Source organism: Python bivittatus, unplaced genomic scaffold, assembly GCF_059951505.1.
Source record: "Python bivittatus isolate LINGU-HERP-01145 unplaced genomic scaffold, Pbiv_v1 ctg000560_np1212, whole genome shotgun sequence".
Lineage (NCBI taxonomy): Eukaryota > Metazoa > Chordata > Lepidosauria > Squamata > Pythonidae > Python > Python bivittatus.
This window is the reverse complement of record NW_028277083.1, coordinates 10,185,367-10,205,060: the sequence shown is the minus strand read 5'-3', so window position 1 is coordinate 10,205,060 and position 19,694 is coordinate 10,185,367. Positions and strand designations below refer to the sequence as shown.

General features: G+C 43.9%; 1 protein-coding gene across 2 annotated transcripts in view; it reads right to left on the bottom strand.

Annotated features, from left to right (window-relative positions):
* Positions 1-274: 274 nt before the first annotated feature.
* ABCA3 (ATP binding cassette subfamily A member 3) overlaps positions 275-19,694 on the bottom strand; it is a 65,242-nt gene continuing 45,822 nt past the window's right edge. For both annotated transcript variants that reach the window (XM_088148172.1, XM_088148173.1), the window contains exons 20-32: positions 18,917-19,220; positions 17,251-17,524; positions 16,072-16,276; positions 15,021-15,240; positions 14,770-14,928; positions 13,219-13,391; positions 12,015-12,149; positions 10,844-11,038; positions 9,489-9,676; positions 9,125-9,295; positions 8,131-8,318; positions 6,026-6,099; positions 275-5,720 (exon numbers count right to left, since the gene is read on the bottom strand). In XM_088148172.1, coding sequence (XP_088004298.1) covers positions 5,589-5,720; positions 6,026-6,099; positions 8,131-8,318; positions 9,125-9,295; positions 9,489-9,676; positions 10,844-11,038; positions 12,015-12,149; positions 13,219-13,391; positions 14,770-14,928; positions 15,021-15,240; positions 16,072-16,276; positions 17,251-17,524; positions 18,917-19,220 — 2,418 coding nt within the window. In that variant the 3' untranslated portion in view covers positions 275-5,588. The remainder of the gene's footprint in view (positions 5,721-6,025; positions 6,100-8,130; positions 8,319-9,124; positions 9,296-9,488; positions 9,677-10,843; positions 11,039-12,014; positions 12,150-13,218; positions 13,392-14,769; positions 14,929-15,020; positions 15,241-16,071; positions 16,277-17,250; positions 17,525-18,916; positions 19,221-19,694) is intronic.

The window sequence follows — 19,694 nt, the reverse complement described above, 5'->3', positions numbered from 1 at the left end:
TGTAACAAAAATACAATAAAGAGAGTAAAAATAAGGCAGCTGTGTAACATCGAGGTACCTCCCCAGCCTCTCCCCAAAATAAAGAGAAACGCGTTCAGATATTTGCTGTTCAACATTTAGATCCAATCGTAGTTCTTGCCATCTAGAATTTTGCTCCCTCCAAAGGCATTTTGGGTGCCTGAAAAGTAGAATGTGTTTTTTCTAGCGTGCCAACCCCATTCCATAATAGGTCTTAATGCACCTCATGCGTAAGGAAAAAAGTCTGGAGTCTCTGTCTTGAAAATCCAGTTTATTTTCTTGTTTTGAGATGGGAAAATGTCACCATTGCAGCTGACTTCAGCACAGAAGAGCGATGGAGTGGACAGACGCACACATCTGAGAAAGGAACTCACCCCCTGTCCCCTTTTAAAATCCATCCTTGTTATCTTGGAGGGCACTCCATTTTTGCATGCAGACACAGAAAGTGCCCAAACTTAAACGGAAACACGGAAGAGGAAACATGAACATATAAAAATGACACACGTTGGTGGAAGCCATAGTAGCTTATGGGCATTGTTGTGGCTTAATCCGTGGCAAGTTCACCACAATATTTCACACCGCCAAGAGCAGGAGAAAACAACCCCAACCCTTTGATTTCCCTCTTTCCTCAGCTAAAATCACTGTGGCCTAGCGTCTTGCGAACGAAGCAAAGACAGACCTGAGAAATCAGAGCACAAACTAAATTCATCTGAACATGCACGCACATGCCCACGCGCGCGCACACACACACACACACACACACACACTGTGCAAAAATGCAGGGACTTGTGCAAGAGAAAGGGAACTCTAGTGTGAGCCAAAGTACCAACTAGCCAATGAACCGTGACAAAAGCAGGTGTGGACAACTTCAGAATATTTCACAACAAACGTTTGAGAAACCTGAAACCCTATAAAATGTGCCTAGACACAGGGCAAGGAACAAAGATGGCCCAGGAGGCCTTCATCATGGCTAAATGGTAGTCTGGGTCCTGGAATTTAGCCAAGTAGGGCTCCAGTGTGTCTCTGCTCACATTTTTTCCCCTACCCCAATTATTCATCCTTTCACACAGTGTGCAGAAATTAATCTGGTGATGCAGACATTTCTATCCCTTTCTCTCTACTGAGAAAACATCTTTAAAAAAAATTGCACATTGAGATAAGCACAAAAAAATGTGGGGGTAGAACCAGATAAAGGAAAAAGTCCCCCTTCCCAAAGTTTGCCCAATGTAGAAATTTGCTTGCTGATACTCTCCTTTTAACTGAAGACCCCTGCTAACTTTTCAAAGCCACTGATGCATGGAGAGGGGGGTGTTGGTGGTGGTCCCAAGAGAAGAAGGCAACTGCAGAGACCAGGAGGGGCAAGGAAGCCAGTGTCCTCTCCCTGAGCCCTTCTACAAGAAGAAATTTCTCAGTGCAACTTGCAAAGATGGGCATCAAAGGAATCGTCTGGCTGAACCTCTGTTGAGTGTCACAAGAAGACCTCTCGTTGCGTATCTGCTGCAGACTACAGTAAAGGCAGAAACCAGTGCCTTGAGCTACACAAAACTGACCAAGTGTCCGAAAATGGACCAGTGCTGATGACTGAAACTCTATGCTGCCCATTTACTAAAAGCAACAGGGCCTCTCTTTCTCAAGGAACGAAGAACTTACCCACCTATAGCTTTCTTACTCTGCTTGCAAAAAGTTCTCCCCCCCAAAAAAATCTTAGCATGGTGCCTTACCAGTTATTTAAAGCAGCCACATCTACCAGCACAGGGAGGAGGAGGAAGTAGTTTTACACCAATTTCTGGAACTGCCTTACCAAGTAGTAGTAGTAGTAGTAGTAGTAGGAGGAGGAGGAGGAGGAGGAGGAGGAATCTATACCACTTGCTGGAACTGCCTTGCCCAGTGGAGGGCTTTGTAGGTCAGGGGCAAGAAAGGATAGATTCTGTCTCCCCCCTCTCCCTCAGGTGTCCACAGATAGATTACAGTGTCACAGGATCAGGCTGTTTTGCTGAGAGCAAGGGTAGTAGGATCAGGTCATTCTCTCCTGGAGCCACGCACAGTCAGTATATTGTATGAATATGGACCATCCTGAGTTATACTTTTGGAAAGGAAAAGGCAATCTCAAAGGATTAGCAGCTGCTACAGGGAAATTAGGGAACTGCAATCACAACCCTCCAGGAGGACCTTGTTGGTGAAGCTGCGTACCCAGCTGATGTACTCGTAACCAGGTCCAATCTTGCTAGATCCACATTATGCAACTGCAGCACGCAACAATCAAGCCCTTACACCAGCCTGTGAATTGGGCAGGTGGAAACACTCTGTTGCTTCCTGCAACTGGCATTCAGAACAAGGAGAATAATTAGACCCATCAGGGCTCCATTCCTACAGATTTCCCTCCACCCCTTTGGAAAACATGACTACGCCCAGGGCAGAGAGTGCCATAAACTCATGACTAAGTAACTGCAACTTCTCTCCACCTGATTTGCTCCCTTGCATAATTTTGAAAAGATCTTCTGACCTGCTTGGAAACCCTGCTTCTTGTTGCTGTCATGGGGTTTCCATTGGTTTGCTTGAAATTTTACAAATCCAAAGGTATTAAATTGTCCTCGCAAGGACGTTCTTTACAAACTTGGTAATTGGCTCGTCAGTTTTGGAATCACGTCCAGATCATTGTAGACACTAATATAGATGTTCAAGAAGGGGTGACATCATTTTCAAAAAAAGGGGATAGAATTTTTTTAAAGCCAGGCAGCTCCTGAGTGCTCAGCTTTAACAGGAAGAAGGATGGTCTGTGTTCCTGTTGACAAGACTCCATGCAGACACAAGCACCGAAAGGCACAGTTCTTTCTAAAGGACAAACTAAAACATCTCCACAGAAGCAAAAATTAAAAGTTAACTATTAATTTGAAGCCACCGCAGAATAAGTCCTGGGTCCTCCTTTAACTTTTCCCTTCCTGGTCCCACCTAATTTCCATTTCTCCTCTGGCTAACAGATGTACAGATGCTCATTTAATATATTGCATTGATTCAAGCAGCAATGAGTTTATGTATCAATTCAAATAGCAATGAGTTTTAGCCCCTAATTTGTTAAGCAGAGAAGAGAACCCTGCATGGTCTTTTTTTTTTTTCCAGTTTCCAAGAACTTTTGCAAGACACAACTGGCAGATGGACTGTGGACTTTGTCTCCAAAGCAGACTTTCAGTGTGCCAAGAAAAGCCATCACTGAACATTGAGATGCAACCATCATTTGGCTGAACCACACAGAATGGAAGAATTATGCAGAGCATAATTCCCTTCTCCTCGGTGCCAAAGAACCCGGTCACCCTTAAAAACCCTACCACTATAATTTCTAAGCTTACTTATTATGGTCTAGAAGCATCTTCCAAGGGAGGGAGGAAGGAAGGAAGATATTTGTGTCACATTGTGTCCTATCTGGATGAAAAGCAGTGATGTTGCAGGAAATATTGTAAGCCCCTTGGTGGACAGGGTGAATAAAAGCTGGAGGCCCAGAATAAAAATTCAAGCACCATGACTGAAGCCTCCATAGAAACAGGATGTTTTTTGGCTGCACCCCCATCCCCCAAAAAGTATTTTGCTGATCTAGCAAGTAGCATATAGAGGGCTTCATGCAGAGCAGATGTATTCAAGTTTGCCAGGTGCAAGCAGGTGTCCAAGACTGGATTTGGTGGATGGCACATCTGGCCAGCAGCACATCTGGCCCTATGAAATCTAGTCACTAGATCTGATGGAAGAATGGCTCACTTCAATCCTCCCTTTGTGGTCCAACCTTTTTCTAAAATATAATACTAAAAGGTGGGTTAGACAGGATAATTTTGTAGAGAAATGCCCTCCAAAGATGGGGAATGGGGAAAAATTCCTCCAAGGTTAATTCACCTTATAAGCCCCTTCCTTCCCCAGGTATTAAAAGCAGGAACAACCAGGACATAATCTTAGTGGAAGCACTTCAGAGCTTACCTTGGGGAAACTTGGGATCCAACCAAGGAACCAGGACTGAGCAAGGAAGTAGCTGGAAATGACAGAAATTGTACTCCAATCAAACCAGAGTTGATTGGGTTGGAAAACAGCTATTTAACAGAGTGGGGCCTTTGCGTAGGTATACATGGAAGCTATAAATGACCTTCCCATCATTCAAAGAGGGCTTTTTTGGGCTGCATAACTCCATTATGATTTGGTCTTTGGTTGTAAAATGAAATACGTGAAAAATAAAACTGTCTCCCTGTGCACCAAGATGGATTGTTGTCTGCTGCCATTCCGTATCAATGGATTTCAATGGGGAAAAATGCAGAGGGAGCCTGTGGCTGATCTCAGATGTGGGATGAGGCACCCAGGATAGGTTGTAATGTCAAAGCGTAAGAGAGAACGCACTGGCTCTCTGAGTTTCCAGAAACAGAATTATGGCTTCCTTTGCCACGTCCAGCACGTCTACAAGAATCAGCAAGCAATAAGACAGCCAACAAAATGGATTTTCTACCTTGTTGCAGCTAGCAACAGTTCTGAGCTGATGTGAGCACCGAGCTCTAAGCTTTCAGACACAATCTCTCTGAATCAACTTCCTCTGCTTGAATGAGTTCCAGCGGTACAGATATCAACTCCCAGAATTTTCAGCAATGGCACGCTTGCTGGGGAATCCTGGGAGTTGGAAGTCTGCCCACCCGAGGGCACCCAGATTGGGGAAAGTTGTTCAAAATGACATCAAAGGCAGCTTTGCAATGACAAAGCTCATGAACCTTGCTTGTGGCCTGATGCTCATGAGGTCTCTGGAAAGCAGAAGAAAAGAAACTTAGATATTGGTGTACGGTATGCAGTATGGATACAGAAGGATTCTGTCCAGGTAAACCTGTAAAATTCTCACCAGGAAAGTGGAGATGCTAAATCTTGCTTCACTAGTTCTTGAAGAGCAAAATCTATTCCCTGGATGTGATCTAAGGAAGGGCTCAGAATGGCTTGCTTCTTTCATTTACGTGCTTGCTTTTTCACCATCCAATGGTTGCAAACAGACCGTGAATGGGTAGATTCCAAAGAGTTTTGTCTGAACATACACATGTGGATCACAGCCATACAGATGAGTACGTGCTGTCAACGCTCCAAAATCGGGGACATGCAGGCAGGTCAATGACACCGACACTGGTCCAATGGAAACTTCTCAAGAAGATGAGGTTGGGAGGGTGGGGAAGAAAGAAGAAACTAGTATCCTAGTGTCCAATATACTGAATTATTGAATTGTCCCAAGATTCGGGGTTAATTACCTCCATGACTGTAGTAGGCTGTGCCCTCCCATTGTCATCAAGGTAGCGTGAGAGTTGGTAGGACATCCCAGCTGCCTTGAAAGATGGTTAAGCATTTCTCCTCATGCCTCACACAGACAAATGGACATGTCAACACATACATACAACCCATGCATTCATCCTCATAATGTCAGTACTGTGGTGTACCACTTGTCCAGTGAGAATACGTCCATCCTTTTCTTGTTGGAGACATGGCTGATACTATAAATTACCTTCTCTTTGTATACTATGTTATAGGCAACAGGTCAGTCCGCAAAAACAGGCTGGAGAAGATTGGACTCATTTCTCTCGATCCTCTGTGTAGTGCTGGAAACGCGTGAAGCTCATAAAGACTTGCTCCAAGGAGATTTGGCTCACGGAATAATCTTCTATGCAGTACTTCTCTTTGGCTTTCTCTAGTGTCCCAAACACCTGGGAGACATAAGACACACAGGGAGAGAAAGGGGTCCTTGACAGAGTGCTCCTTCCATGCCACAGCCTCCATCCGAGGTACATAAACTTATGAGATGTCAAGGCCAGCATGGAAAAAGGAAGTTGGGTTCCCACTAAAGATCTTAGCCTTCACGTGTTGAGCTGTTCTAGACTCTTCCCTGTTCATTTGTTACAGGTTACTTCTGCAGCACTGTACAAATATGCAACCCTTTTCTTAGCAAGGAAGGAATTTGCACCATTGGCCATTGCTCCAGCCCAGCCGAGCTGTTTCTCCCCAGCCTTACCTGTGCCCAACTGAGGTTCTTATTGGTGAGGTGGTAATGGACCATGCCCTGATGTTCATGCTTCAGGATGCTCTCTGGGAAAGGGAAAGCAGAAGATAAGCCAAGTCTGTTTTCTAAGACACCCCTCCTCCCCAAAGAACAATCTGCAATCCTTATTAAGCGTGGTCAACCATTGGATGAAAATCTCTGCCCTGGTTTCCTACCGCTTTGGGGGATTCCCTTCCAAAGTACTACTGTGCATTTTTAATGTCTCAACTAAATGTTCTGCAAAGGCACAGTGGATTGTAGGTGTCCCATATTGTCAGCCCCACTAGGTAAACCAGACCAGGAAATCAACTTCACAGGAAGGCTAAAACGTGTTTGTTGAGACTGGTTGTAATAAGTCTTGCCAAGTATAATTCTGCTGGACCTCTTCCCCCTTCTTATACTCCAGAGAATCAGGGAGGTGTCTACCTGAACTGCTTCTTAATGTTATCTCATTGCTTTGGACTTCATCTCGTTTTGCTCCAGAAGATGCTTCATCTCCTTTTGCCTATCTCCCTCAAGGTCATTTTCCTTACCCTCTATACCTGTGTTTCTCAACTCTGACAACTTTAAGAGGTGTGGACTTCAATTCCCAGAATTCCCCAGCCAGCCATGCTGGCTGGGGAATTCTAGGAGTTGAAGTCCACACCTCTTAAAGTTGTCAAAGTTGAGAAACAGTGCTCTATTCTACAGAATGGCTATTGCCCTGTCTTTCAAGGTCCAAGGAGTTTCACTGCATCGTTCATTTTATGAGAATTTCCTCACTTATTAATAACACCCCCTAGGCAGATCTGACCCATTTCACATTACACTCATTTTATCTGATTGAAATCCTGACATTATTTTGAAAGGGACAACATTGATTTCTGGGAAGATGCTTACTAGCAAGCAGATGGTCTCAAGGGGATATCAAGGCTGACCCATCGGTTTAAGTGCGGCTGTGTTTTAATGCTTACAATTTATATTATCCATTTTGTTGTTGTGCACACACAGTTTTCTTTTTACAGCCTGGTCCTGGATTGAGATAAAATTCAATCTATCCAATGCTCAGGAATGTGGATTAAACAGCAACTCTCCCTCTTATAGAGAGAAAAGGAATGAATATAGAATATAATATGTGCAGGATAAACTTAAACCGATTTTCAATTCTGATTATATTTATTTATATTTATATTTCACATTTGTCACCGCCCATCTCACTGCAGAGTGACTCTGGGCGGTTTACAGTAAAAACAGAATAAACATTGATTAAAATTGATAAATATGAATGAATGAATGAAAATATGCTCCAATAACAAACTTCCTATATAATGCACACAACTCAGTACGTAACTGCCACAGGTGCTCTGATGGGCAAAAGGAACCCTGGAAATTCTCTACACAGTCAGATCTCCTTTGGTTAATATCTTGCTTTTGAGGAAATCACCTTTTGCAAAAGATGATCCACCACAGTAGAACTGGGCAACAGGCCTTCTCTTCATTGCTATTGCGCTTTCAATATCTTTTCCCTGTGTGGGGCCTTGAGAGAGGTCACTGCTGTACCCAATTTACAGATAGGAAAGCGGAGGCCCCATCTCCCCCAAGGCTTAAAGAAAAAGAAAAGGAGACCCTTTGCATACTTCTTCCTTAACCTTTCAAGGAAGCTCTCTACAGTTGAAGAAGGCATTCACAATTGTGCTTCTTTCTTTTTTTTCTTTGCACCTCCTAAGTTTCGCTTGCATTGTCTTTTACTACTGCATTGTTATTAAAAATTTCAGTAAAGATTATTTTTAAGAAACGAATTGTGCTTTGCAGAACATGTTAGTTACGGTGAGTTGGCGTGAAGCCATAAGACAGCTGGGTCTTTTGGCAGGCTGGTGCAGTGGCCTCTCAAAATGATCCTGGTTCTCTCAACTGGGGTGCACATCCAACTGGCATTGCAATGAAGCAAAGCAGCTGTGCACGCGCCCCTCCTTCAACCGCTTTGCACATCCCTGCGTGTGGACTCTAAAGAAGGAAGAGCTTCTGGCAAGACAGAACAGGGGGCAGGACGACCCAATATGGATAGCTGGAATATGTGCGTGATTGCAAAGCGGGCTTACCGGGGAATGTCTTTTCCACAAAGGCCTTGAAGTCTTCCACGTGGCCTTCTTCATCGCTATGGGTCTTTGCCAGCAGGGTGTACCCACTGCCAAACTTGCTCTTCAGGTGCTGAGGGCTACCCAGACACTTGAACTGCCCATTCACCATGATAGCCAACCTGGTGCACAACGCTTCGCACTCTTCCATGCTGCAGGAAAGGGGTGGAAACATTAGGGAGGGGGGAAATGAATAGCAAATGCAAGAGCTGTGGATGTAGGAGAGCTGAGAACCAGCAGGAAGAAGAAGAGCTCAATTTGGGTGGCAGGGCTGGTCCACCAACATCTCTAAAAGCTGCAACCACCCCATAACTTTGTCCCTCCAGCCCATGTTGACTGCACTGTTGAATTTCAGCTTCCTATTATTCCAAAAACAGGGGTGGGTGACTGGAACAAGCTCAGTGCAGAATATTAAAAAAACAAATGATCTCTCTGCTCCCCTCCCAAAAGAAAAAGCCCTTGGAAAACCCCAACTCTATCTATATCTGTGATGGAATGGACTTATGAAGGCCATGCTCAGGGAGATAAGCGTGTTCTCAGCCCCCAACAGGAGCGTGGGAAGTTCAAGAAGATGAGGCTGGTACCTCCCTGAGGAATTCACAGTGTTGTGGCTGGCTGGCTTGGGAACTTGGGTTCAGTCTGGTGAGATTCTTGAGGTGGAAGCTAATAAACGCAACAGAACTGTATTTGCACTGTCTCGTGGAGTTGCATTGTATTTGCATTGTCTCTTTGGGCTGAGCCTGACAATATCTCACCTACTTGGTAGGATCATCCCATCCAGTGGGCTTTCAATTTGTTACTTTTCCTTTTCCTTATGTTTGGTCTTACAAGGTGCAGTGAGATAGGTCATGACTGTTCCAGTCAACTGATGGGAAAACTGAGGCTGACAAAGGCTAGAGGGGGAGGGAGATCTGTTCCCTTCCCCCAGGGTGATGGAAGACTGACAAACAGGTCCAACCTGTGAGAAGTGATAATGATGGACTTCCCACACTCCCGTGTCCGAGCAACAGCATCCCATAGAAGGCGCCTGGCCACAGGGTCCATGCCAGTGGAGGGCTCATCCAGGAACACCACAGGAGGTCCCCCAATGAGAGAAATTCCTGCACTCAGTTTCCGCTTGTTCCCACCACTGCAGAGACAGAGAGGAGAAAGGCCATGAGAAAGAGAGTGGTGGGACCCAGTTGCAACCAGCAATTTCTAATCAGGGTTTCCTACCATTCAACAAATCACAGTTTAGCCCCAGTTCCCACTCTGTCCCAAAGAAATCACATCATGGATTAGCGTAGGATGTGAACCCACCTCTGGTTCCGAATGCTTCTCACCTGTACGTGCGGATGAGCTTGTTGGCATGAGGTTCCAAGAGCAACCCCCGAAGCATGTTCTCCACACAGCTGCTGATGTAGCGCTCAGGGATGCCTCGGAGACGGGCATACATGCTCAAGGTCTCCCTCCCGGTCATGTGATCCAAAAGTGCATCAAATTGAGGGCAGTACCCGATCCGTTGCTGGACCTGAAGGCAGACAAAATCAAGTTGAGAAGAACATCACTAGCCTACCTGCTTGTGGAAGCCCTTGGGTTCCTACCAACCTTTAAAGAGTGATGGTCTTAATTATCCTGGTTTGGGGATATGGGGGTGATTTTGGACAATTAGCTCCATAGCAAGTAGCCATCAGGTTGCTCCTCCAAACCAGTGTTTAGTACAGCTTAGAGGGCTCGAGTGGGACCAAGAAGAGCCAGATTCAAGTCTTCACTCAACCACAAACCACAAGCTAATCATGTTCAGTCACCCAAGAGTGTGGCTGCAAGAGTAAAATGAGGGGCGATCCCCGCATTAGTCTCCTTGAGCTTCTGCAGGTAGCCATGTCAGCAAGCTAGAAGGATCCTAACTGCACCTTGCAATTGTGTCTCTCCCTTCCAGTTCCCCAAATGCCTAATGTTGACCTGAGAAATGCACTCATGGTTAGTATTTGCTGCTACTTGTCACGAAAAACAACAGCTGGAAAGGGGAGCATAGCAGCCGTGCTCACCATGGATCCCCCTCCCCCAGGAAGTTTTGGGCCCCTGGGAACCTCTCAAGACTCAGCTCAAATCAAGGCTGCAGAATGGTCCAAGGCTGTAGGTGGCCCTAGAATGGTGTACTGGAATTCATACCCGCCAAAATGGACAAAGATCAAGATAAAGATGTGGTAGGGCCCCAGACCAACACCCAAGTTGAATTTAGTTTAGTTACTTAAATACAGTTAAAGGGATGGCTTCCGCTCCCCTCCCATTTCAGAATGACAATTTGCCAGCCACTTTTGAAAGGTGTTGCAGGCAAAGCTTTTGAGATCCCACTGAAGCCTGGAGGTTTCCCATCATGGAGCTGAGCTAGGTGGGGAGGGTAACAACCACCCCTGTCCATAAATGAATCTGTATGAGGACTTGGACATCTGTCATTCCCCCCTCTCTGCCTGACTTATTCGCTCAGTCTTTTCTCTTTGCAGAATAGATTCTGGAGAGTGAAACAGCCTGCACCCTTGAGTTAGCCCATCGCAGATATTGCCAGCACAAATTCCTTGGGGTCACAAAATGCCAGAATCAGAAGGATCCTCAAGCATCATCCAGGCCAGAGCAGGAATCCATAACTTCGTCAACTTCATCAGCCACAACTGTCATCTTGTCTCAACTCGCCCGTTACCTTTTTGATATTGGCCAGGATGCTGTGCCCATCTACATAGGCATCTCCTGAGGTGATGCTCTCGTCCCCCGTCAGCATCTTGAAGGTTGTCGTTTTGCCTGCCCCGTTGAAACCCAAAAGGCCAAAACACTCTCCTTTGCTGACCGCGAGAGAGATCCTGTCCACAGCCAGACAGGAATCCCTACTACTGTACACCTGGAAAAACAAAAGTTGGGGAAAACAACAGTGCCAGATGTGAAATATATAAAGCTGGCATTATTATTGCTAGTATTATTCATTATTCATTATTTTTATTATTGTATATATATACATATATAAATCACCATTCATTATGAGATGCTATGATTACTATTAATGTTTTTGTTGTTTGTAAATCTTATTTTATTGCTTCTTGTTATTGTGATTAGTGTTTATCTTACTGATGGTGATGATGATGATGGTGTGGTTATTTCAACTTATACCCTGCTTTTCTGCACATCCCGCTTACCAATGACTCTCTAGTGCAGGGTTTCCCAACCTTGGCAACTTTAGGATGTGTGGACTTCCTTGTGGCTGGGGAATTCTGGGAGTTGAAGTCCACATATCTTAATGTTATCAAGGTTGAGAAACACTGCTCTAGTGGTTCTCAACTTTCTCAACCAATTCCCGTAACAAAGAACCTGAGTCCCACTGTAATTGAAGCAAATGTTTAGTGCAGTTTGGTGGAGTGGTTAAAGCACCAGGCTAGAAACCAGGAGACCATGAATTCTCCTCCTTTAGCCATGGAAGGTTAGGTATGGACATGCCTTGAGCTGACCCAAGATAAGAGCAGGATAAAAATCAAATCAATAAATAAAAGCCAATCCTTTTTCACAGAAGACCATTTCTGTATTTACAGGGATTCTGTTATATTTATTGCTTGCAATAAGATTTAAGGGTTTACTTAACATTATGGACTACTGCATCCTATCTAGAGTCATTGCATCCTATCCTTCTAGCAGTACAGTTCCCACTGTTGGAGAACCACAGAGTTACTTTGAGGGCTTCATGACCCAGTAGGACCATCTAACATTTCTTAGGAGAAATGGTGGGATTTTCTGCCTAGAAAGGAGGCACTCCAAAAGTGGTTTGCATTATTTTGATGGGGTTTTGGTGAGAGATACCAGGTTTAGAAGCTATGCTGAACATCTACCTTGGTAAGCTCCTTAATCACAAGAGGACTATTCAGTGAAGAAATGGATGCTGTGGGTGATTCCAGCACCTTCTTTCTCTCGTCAGCAACATCCCGGTCTTCTGGTAGCACTGGAACCTGGTTCAACAGCATGACCTGTTGAACAGCATGAAAGTCAACCAAAGGCAGACATCAGAAGCAAGTGATTGTTTTATTCCGTATAAAACAAGCAGGAGGGTAATACTGAATTTATAGTTACATCAGTGGAGAAAAACCTCTGCATATCATTTTGATTTATCTGAGTAATATATTCTTTAAAAGAAATAAATAAAACTAGCTTTCTATTCATCATACAGTAGGACATGCCTCTTCTAAGAAGGCAGCAGTTGTGACAAGCACAGCACATATTCTTATGTTTAAATGCAATATTTTTAACAAAAAGGTTGGTTTCTTTCATGTGCAACTTATAGACTCATTCCCTGAATCCTTAGAAACTGATATAATAAGCCATTAATAAATCCCAATAAATTGTATTGATATACAGCAGTGTTTCTCAACCTTGGCAACTTTAAGCTGTGTGGACTTCAATTCCCAGAACTCTCCAGCCAGCATGTTAGCTAGGGAATTCTGGGAGTTGAAGTCCACACATCTCAAAGTTCCTAAGGTTGAGAAACACTGTTCTAGACCTTCAGTACGTCCAGAACGATGCAACTTTCCTCCCACTCTGCTGGCTTTGAATTGCGATTTAGTTTTAATTTATGTTTTTCAACTCTGAGGATTGGGGGCAAAGTTAGCCCCCTTGGGTATTGGTCTCAGTAGGAAGAAGGTATATAAAATACCTACCTATGTCCAGAAGGATAGATGAAATCAAATAAATTCAATATACTTAATATGACTATACTGCAAGCATTTAATGACTCCCCACCACCATATTAACATTATACTGAGATAGCAGCTTGTGGAAGGCTGCTGAGGTCCACTTTGAAGGCTTAGATCATTGTAACTCTTGAGAGCAGGCCAGCAACTTTCCCAAGCTCTGAAAATTCACTGGGTGTTACGTACACACTTCTAGGCATATTGTTGCATCCACAATTTGCTTTGTTTTAATCAGATGAAGCCACTTTCTCCACCCATTATATCACACAGAATTTGGGTGGAAAGTCTATCTTGGAGAAGCTCCAAAGGACTCGGCCAAGAGTGGGACTCCTCTGTACAAAAGCCTCACCCATTTTCGCCTCCGTCGTAAATCGCAGACAATGGTCCTCATTCTCCAGAGGAGGTTAGTCTCAATGAGAAAGAGCAGGAGAAGGAAGGAGAGTCCTTGGGCTGCCAGAGCTGTCAAGTATTTTCCAACGCCTGGGCTTTCCCAAGCAAAGTAGTTGGTCTGGTAGCTGATATCTGGAAGAGGAAAGAGCAAAGTCAGGAGAGGAAGATGGGAGGAAGAAAAGGATTATTTCAGGAGATCGCAACCTTCTGGTGGCTGAAGTCTCCACCAAACTTCTATTGCAGAGTCAAGGGTATGGGGCAATCATGCAAAGTGAGCAGAGTTATGCCCCTAATTTGGGTGGGGTTGAGAAGGGTGGTGTCCCTGGGTTTTGGATAAGGAATGTATGGAAGTTGCCTATTTTATGAAGGATAAAGTCCTTTCCATTGCAACAAAGATCAGAAGAGTTAATCCTCATCATGGCCTGTTTTCTTTGTTACCTTCTGGGATGAGGTTCTGCTGTATCTGATGTAGAACAGCCAGATTGGGAAATAGCTTTGTCCCCCAGGCTATTAGAGGTCTGAATGTTTAATATCAAATGTATAGAATGTATATTTTATAGTAACTTAGGTCTCTCAGTTGTATTTTAGTGTATGATTGTAAGCCAATTGCAACGGAATTTCATTTTATTATGCACTTGGTGTAGAGTGGAATGACAATAAAGTTATTATTCTATTCTATTATTCTATTCTAAAGCAATAAACTTTCCTGTGATAATGCAAGGCTGTGAAAACTGGACAGTCGAGAAAGAGTGAGAGAATTAAGATAGATGTATTTGAACTATGGATTTCAAGATGGTTACTAAAAGAACCATGAGCTGGCAAAGAACTGGTCAGTCAGCCCTGGACAAAGGCTGATTACTTCCATGAGTGAACAATCAGCAAGTAGATACATGTATCTTTGGGCAGGTGATGAGAATGAATTATGGACTATAGAAAACAATCATACCTGAGAAAGTTGATGGAACAGAAGAAGGGAAAGATAATAGATAAGATGTATGGATAAGATTAATATTGGAATGATTACCAAATAGAAGTTAGGATGGTGAACATTTGACCATACCTTCACCAGGAACTGAGCCTAACTCAGTGTCACCTCATTAATTCATAATGCCTATTTTAAGAAATATAGTACATTTTGGGGCATTTCTTCTTCTCAGATGGGAAACTGTGCCAATATAATGGTCTGTTGGGACTCTGGGAACTTTATAAAGAAGCCAAAGGTTGTCTTCTTTTCAGTTGCTTCATAACACATTGATGCATTCTGTGTGTGTGTCTAGACATTGCATCTACCTCCTACTTGATGGGATGCAAGCAACTATATGTTGACTTGCAACGTGCCTCTAGATTTGACAATCTAGAATAGCATGAGCATGCTTGGGATAAAACTGGGTCTGTCACCAATCTGAATCCTAGGTACCCCCAAATCCACAGCTGCTATGTTCAGTGGCAGCCACTTGTTGAATTCAAAACTGCCAGAGAAGCTAAATCCAAGATGATACTGTATACTCACTAAATACTTTGCAGATGACCAGTGATTCAAAAGAAGAAGTGCAGAACTGAATGAACTCATAATTCTGGTAAAACATGCTGATACTTTGTCCCAAGCAGTAGTTGGGCAGGACGAGGAAGACCTTATCCAGTGTCTTAGAGAGATCCACCATTCCAAGTTCTAGAAGACAAGAAATGTGAGAAGAACAGTTGACCTTTGTGGCTTAAAGCCATGAAAACTTTTCAACCAAGGACCGAGTCCAAACCCCTTACCAGGAATGCTCATGATGGCGACTGCCAAGAATGTGGCTGTGCCAGAGAAGATGTTGAAGATGGTGAGGCGGGTGTAAGCTGTGGCTGCCATGGAAAAGAAGAAGCTGAGCAGGTACATGAGGGGGATAATGGCCCACCCATACAGAAGAAATATCTGCATTATATCCACAAGATGGTTGTCCTCGGTGAAGGCTTTGACGTCAAAGGCTTGGAAGATCACCTGAAGAATGACCAACAGAAATGGTTATTACAGTTTAAGACACAGAAGGGTCACTTAATCCAGAACTTTAACTGACAACAGCTGTGTAGAGGCTTAAGCTATCACTTGTTCTCAGGTGTGGTCACTAAAGGGAACAGGTTTCAAATTTTTGCTTCTTTTTCCCTCCCCAGATTAGGAACCTGAATAGGAAAAAGCAACCTTCTACCCAACTGCTCAATGAAGTTCATAAACACATTCTTGAGTTCTACATTCTTTTTGGCTGGCCAGTAAAGTAATTACAATGGTCAGAATTCTCCATTGGTATGATCGTAGCTGGGAATTCTGGAGATTCTTAATATCTGAAGGTCAACAGGTTAGAAAAGCCACCTTGGAATGTAAGAAGATGCTGAAGGAAGGCAAAGGGCCAGCTCTACTAGGGCTGGCATATCTGGGATCCAGAATGGCAGGTAACCAACAGAGGCCAGCAATGAGTTACATCTTCCACTATCCCTTTTCCTATCTATCCCCTTGCACAGACTCAGCAACCTCAATATAAGCCTGGATTCTGATCTCCATCATTGTCCAACCACTGCTCAAATAATTAAATGATGCAATAATGTAATCTAACAGATGCATAAACATTGGGATCCTGCATTCCATTTTGTTCTTTCACATGAGCATACAAGGTTGCTCCCCACTCGGAAATGTCCCCCTCTCTCAATACATGATTGATGGGTCCAGTGAGGATCCTCTTAGCTGGATCCTCTCTACAACTCAATTCAGTAAAGCTTGTTTGGAATCAGATAAGGATCCCTTAGCCTTCACTACACAAAACATCCAGGAATGACTCACCAGTATAAGGGTGCAGGGTGTAAGGAAGTTGATGAGGTCCCACAGAAGTGCCGAGAGCCAGAAATTAACCATGTAAACACCGCTGACAAACTGTACATGTTTGGCTTTGATGGCCCTCTCACTGACTAGCAGGAGTGCAAAGGTACTGGACAAGGAGGCCATTCCGTAGAGCAAGTTAATGGCGATCGCGAAGCCTGTCTGGCTTCTGTGGGATATTGCAAAGACAAAACACAGTCAGCTGGAAAACTATGATTAAAAGTTGGGTCTAGAAACCATTTTCCCCCAGCATGGCATTCTCCAGTTGTGGTGGAACTACAACTTATCTGGATGGGAATCAGGGATAGCTGGCTTGATACCAACACTGGAACATTGAAAAAACAGCCTTCTTGAAGGCAGGCAGAGGGGTGTGCAATATTTGGGATGTGAAGGAAAAAAATGTGCTTCAGAGCATGTTGGGACACAGAGGACCTGTCTAAACCTCCTTAAATTAAGCATGTCTTTTCCTCTGGAGGGCAGACATGCAATGCTGGGAAAAGATGTAGCCGATGTAAAGCACAGCAGACAGATATCCTATTTGCATTCGTGCATGGCCCAATGCATCTTTTTACCTTCAAATCCAAAATTCTGCACAGTTTGTGTATTTTGGTAGTTATTCCTTTTTTACACCTGTCCTTAAAAAGATAGGTGCAACTGGAAAATTAGCTCGTATAGTTAACATATTGCAATGTGTAATATATCTATACTTTGCAATTAATAAATATATGAATTTTTAAAAAATAAATATTAGAAATAGGAGAACTCTGTGTACCCACTCCTTGTTTAGTGACTACCTCGGTTAGCAATCATTCACAAATACAAAGGTAATGAACAGGAATAAAAATTCATTTTCTGACCAATGTGTGCATTTATGACGAAATTTCATGTGCATGACAACAATGTTCACCCAAGTGAGAGTAATGCTGACATAGCTGTACGAGAGACCAGTGAGCTTTCCAGCATCTCTCTCTTTCCCTCTCACTCACATGTTCACTTAGTGACCATTTTGCTTAACAACCTGGTCATTGGAATGGAACTTGGTTGTTAAACAAGGAATGGATGTATATGCCATCTTGAGTTCCTGAACGAAAGGTGGGATATATATGAAGCAAGCAAGCAAAAACAAAGGAAGTTTGGACTCACTCCATGAGCTGGTCCTTTGCTGTCTCGGTCATGTTACGAGGTTGTGGGTAGTTGGCAACTGTGATGGAAGCATTTGGTCCAGCTACTAGCTTCAGCAAGGCGTTGTCCACCAGTAGCAATGCGGCCGCAGAAGAATGAAATGGCTGGTTGTTGAAAAGAGCCGTTGCTTCCATCTGGTCTGAGGTTTCTTTGAAAGAAGCTGCCACAATGTAGTGCTCATTAAAGGCTCCACCCTCTTCTGATGCTCGAGAAATCAGGTATTCCTCCAAGTTCCCTGCAGAGACATCCATTTCATTGAGTGAGACGTCCCCAAGAGGGCCTCTTCGCTGGCCAGTAAGACTCACCTGTGATGGAATGGAATTATGAAGGCCAAGCTCAGCGAGATAAGCATTTTCTTACCTCACCAGAACCGCGTGGGAGGAACAAGAGGATGAGACTGGCACCTCCCTGAGGAATTCACACTGTTGTGGCTGGAGGACTTTGGGAACTGGGGTTTGAGTCTGGAAAGATTGATGTCAGGCCTAGCCCAAGGAACTCCAGGAGACCATGTACATTCAGTCCAGCAATGTTTATTAGCTACAACCTCTAGCAAGAATCTTCCCAGACTAAAACTCCAGTTCCCAAAGTCCTCCAGCCACAACAGTGTGAATTCCTCAGGGAGGTGCCAGTCTCATCCTTTTGTTCCTCCCATGCAGTTCCGGTGAGCTAAGAAAATGCTTATCTCCCTGAGCTTGGCCTTCATAATTCCATTCTATCACACCACCTCAGCCATTAGCGCCACCTTGTTGGAGAACCACGAGGCCTACAAACTCTAACTTTGAAGGCTAGAAACTTTTTATGGAGGGATTTTCAGGAATTTATAACCATGAGGACTAGAAAAAAGATGGAATTTTCAAGAAACTGATGGATGCAGCGATCTGAAGACTATGCCAAAGCATGGCATGGTATGAACCAGCCAGTAAAACCCTTACAAAGGATTTACAGTAACATCCTGATTTTACAGACTAAGAGGTGAGAAGGGATGTCTATTCAAGCTGAATGTCTATTAAGTCTGAATTAAACTAATGTATATAATTATATTTAATGTAATTTTTACATAATTTAGATACATTTTATGTAAATGGCATCATATGTATGAACATTGTCTCAACCAATTTGTCAAATAGTGGGAAAATCTGTTATTTGGCCAAGTGACCCAAATTCAGAGCTCTTCAGCTGCGTCCAAATCTGCTGAGCAGTGGTCCGTAAAACTGAGTTGGTTGAAACTCCCCACTTCCTTCTTGCTCATAGACTTTATTTGCAAGTAACTGTAGAGGGTAAGGAAGATGACCTTGATGAAAATAGGCGGGAACCACAGCCTCCGCCGAAGGGGCTGAAGCATTCTTTAAGCCCAGAACAAAGAGCCAAAATTCAGAAGTGCGTAGACAGACATCTCCCTAATTCACTGGAGTATAAGAGGGGGAAGAGGTCCAGCATATTCAGACTCAATTCTGTTATTCTAGTCAATCACAATAAAAGTGGTTTTAGCCTTCCTGTGGAGATGATTTCCTGGTCTGGTCTACCTAGAAGGGTTGATAGCAATCAAGCAATGATGTGGGCTTATGAGCATAAGGGACCCCATCTTCTAAGTTCTGCTCTAAAAGGAAAGCTTTTGATTGCCACTGACCTACCACCTCCAATGCCCCTTGGCGCTGAGCACCAACCACATCCTTGTACTGTGCTGCCAGCCGCTCGCCCAAACTGGACCCTTGGGAGATGGAGAAAGGCACAGTGGTCTGGCCATATGGATTTAAGGTCAGCTTCAACAGTGGAGAGTCTTGAGGCCCCGGGAAGGTCTTGGCGACAATCAAGGCGAAAGCAGTGAAAATAAGAGGCACCAAGAACTGCGCGGCCACCATCTTCCAGTTGCGCCAGCTGTAGACAGCCCTCTTCATAAACATGGCGTAAAATTGCTGGCAACAGAGATAGAACTACAGGCCAGAGGATGAGAAAGGATAGGATAGGGAAAAAATGGGTTATGCAAGAGAGTGACTTTTCTGCGAAGGCTTTATTCCAGATGGCTAGAACCACCCAGGAAAAAGTTCTTAGTAGACTCCAAAGTGGGGCAGTAGGAGTTTAACGTAAATAAGGAGAAGAATTCATAAACTTCTTTCTTTGGCCAAAGAAAGCCTCCCCAAAGCTACAAATATACTAGGCTGCCAAATTTCAGCTGATTCCAGGTAGGGGCTCTGGAGGGTATCAGAATGAGTAGGGGCTATGCATAGCCTGAGGGTTACCCACCTATTTTAAATAATTAGTTGTATTGCTGGCAGTGGACAGTATCTATCCATCTGATTGGTTCAAATACTGAACCATACTCCTCTAAATTTGGGGCCTTGTGCAAATATTCCCTTTGTTTTTCCCTCCACCAAAAAAACCCACAACCCACAACCAAAGGGGAACAC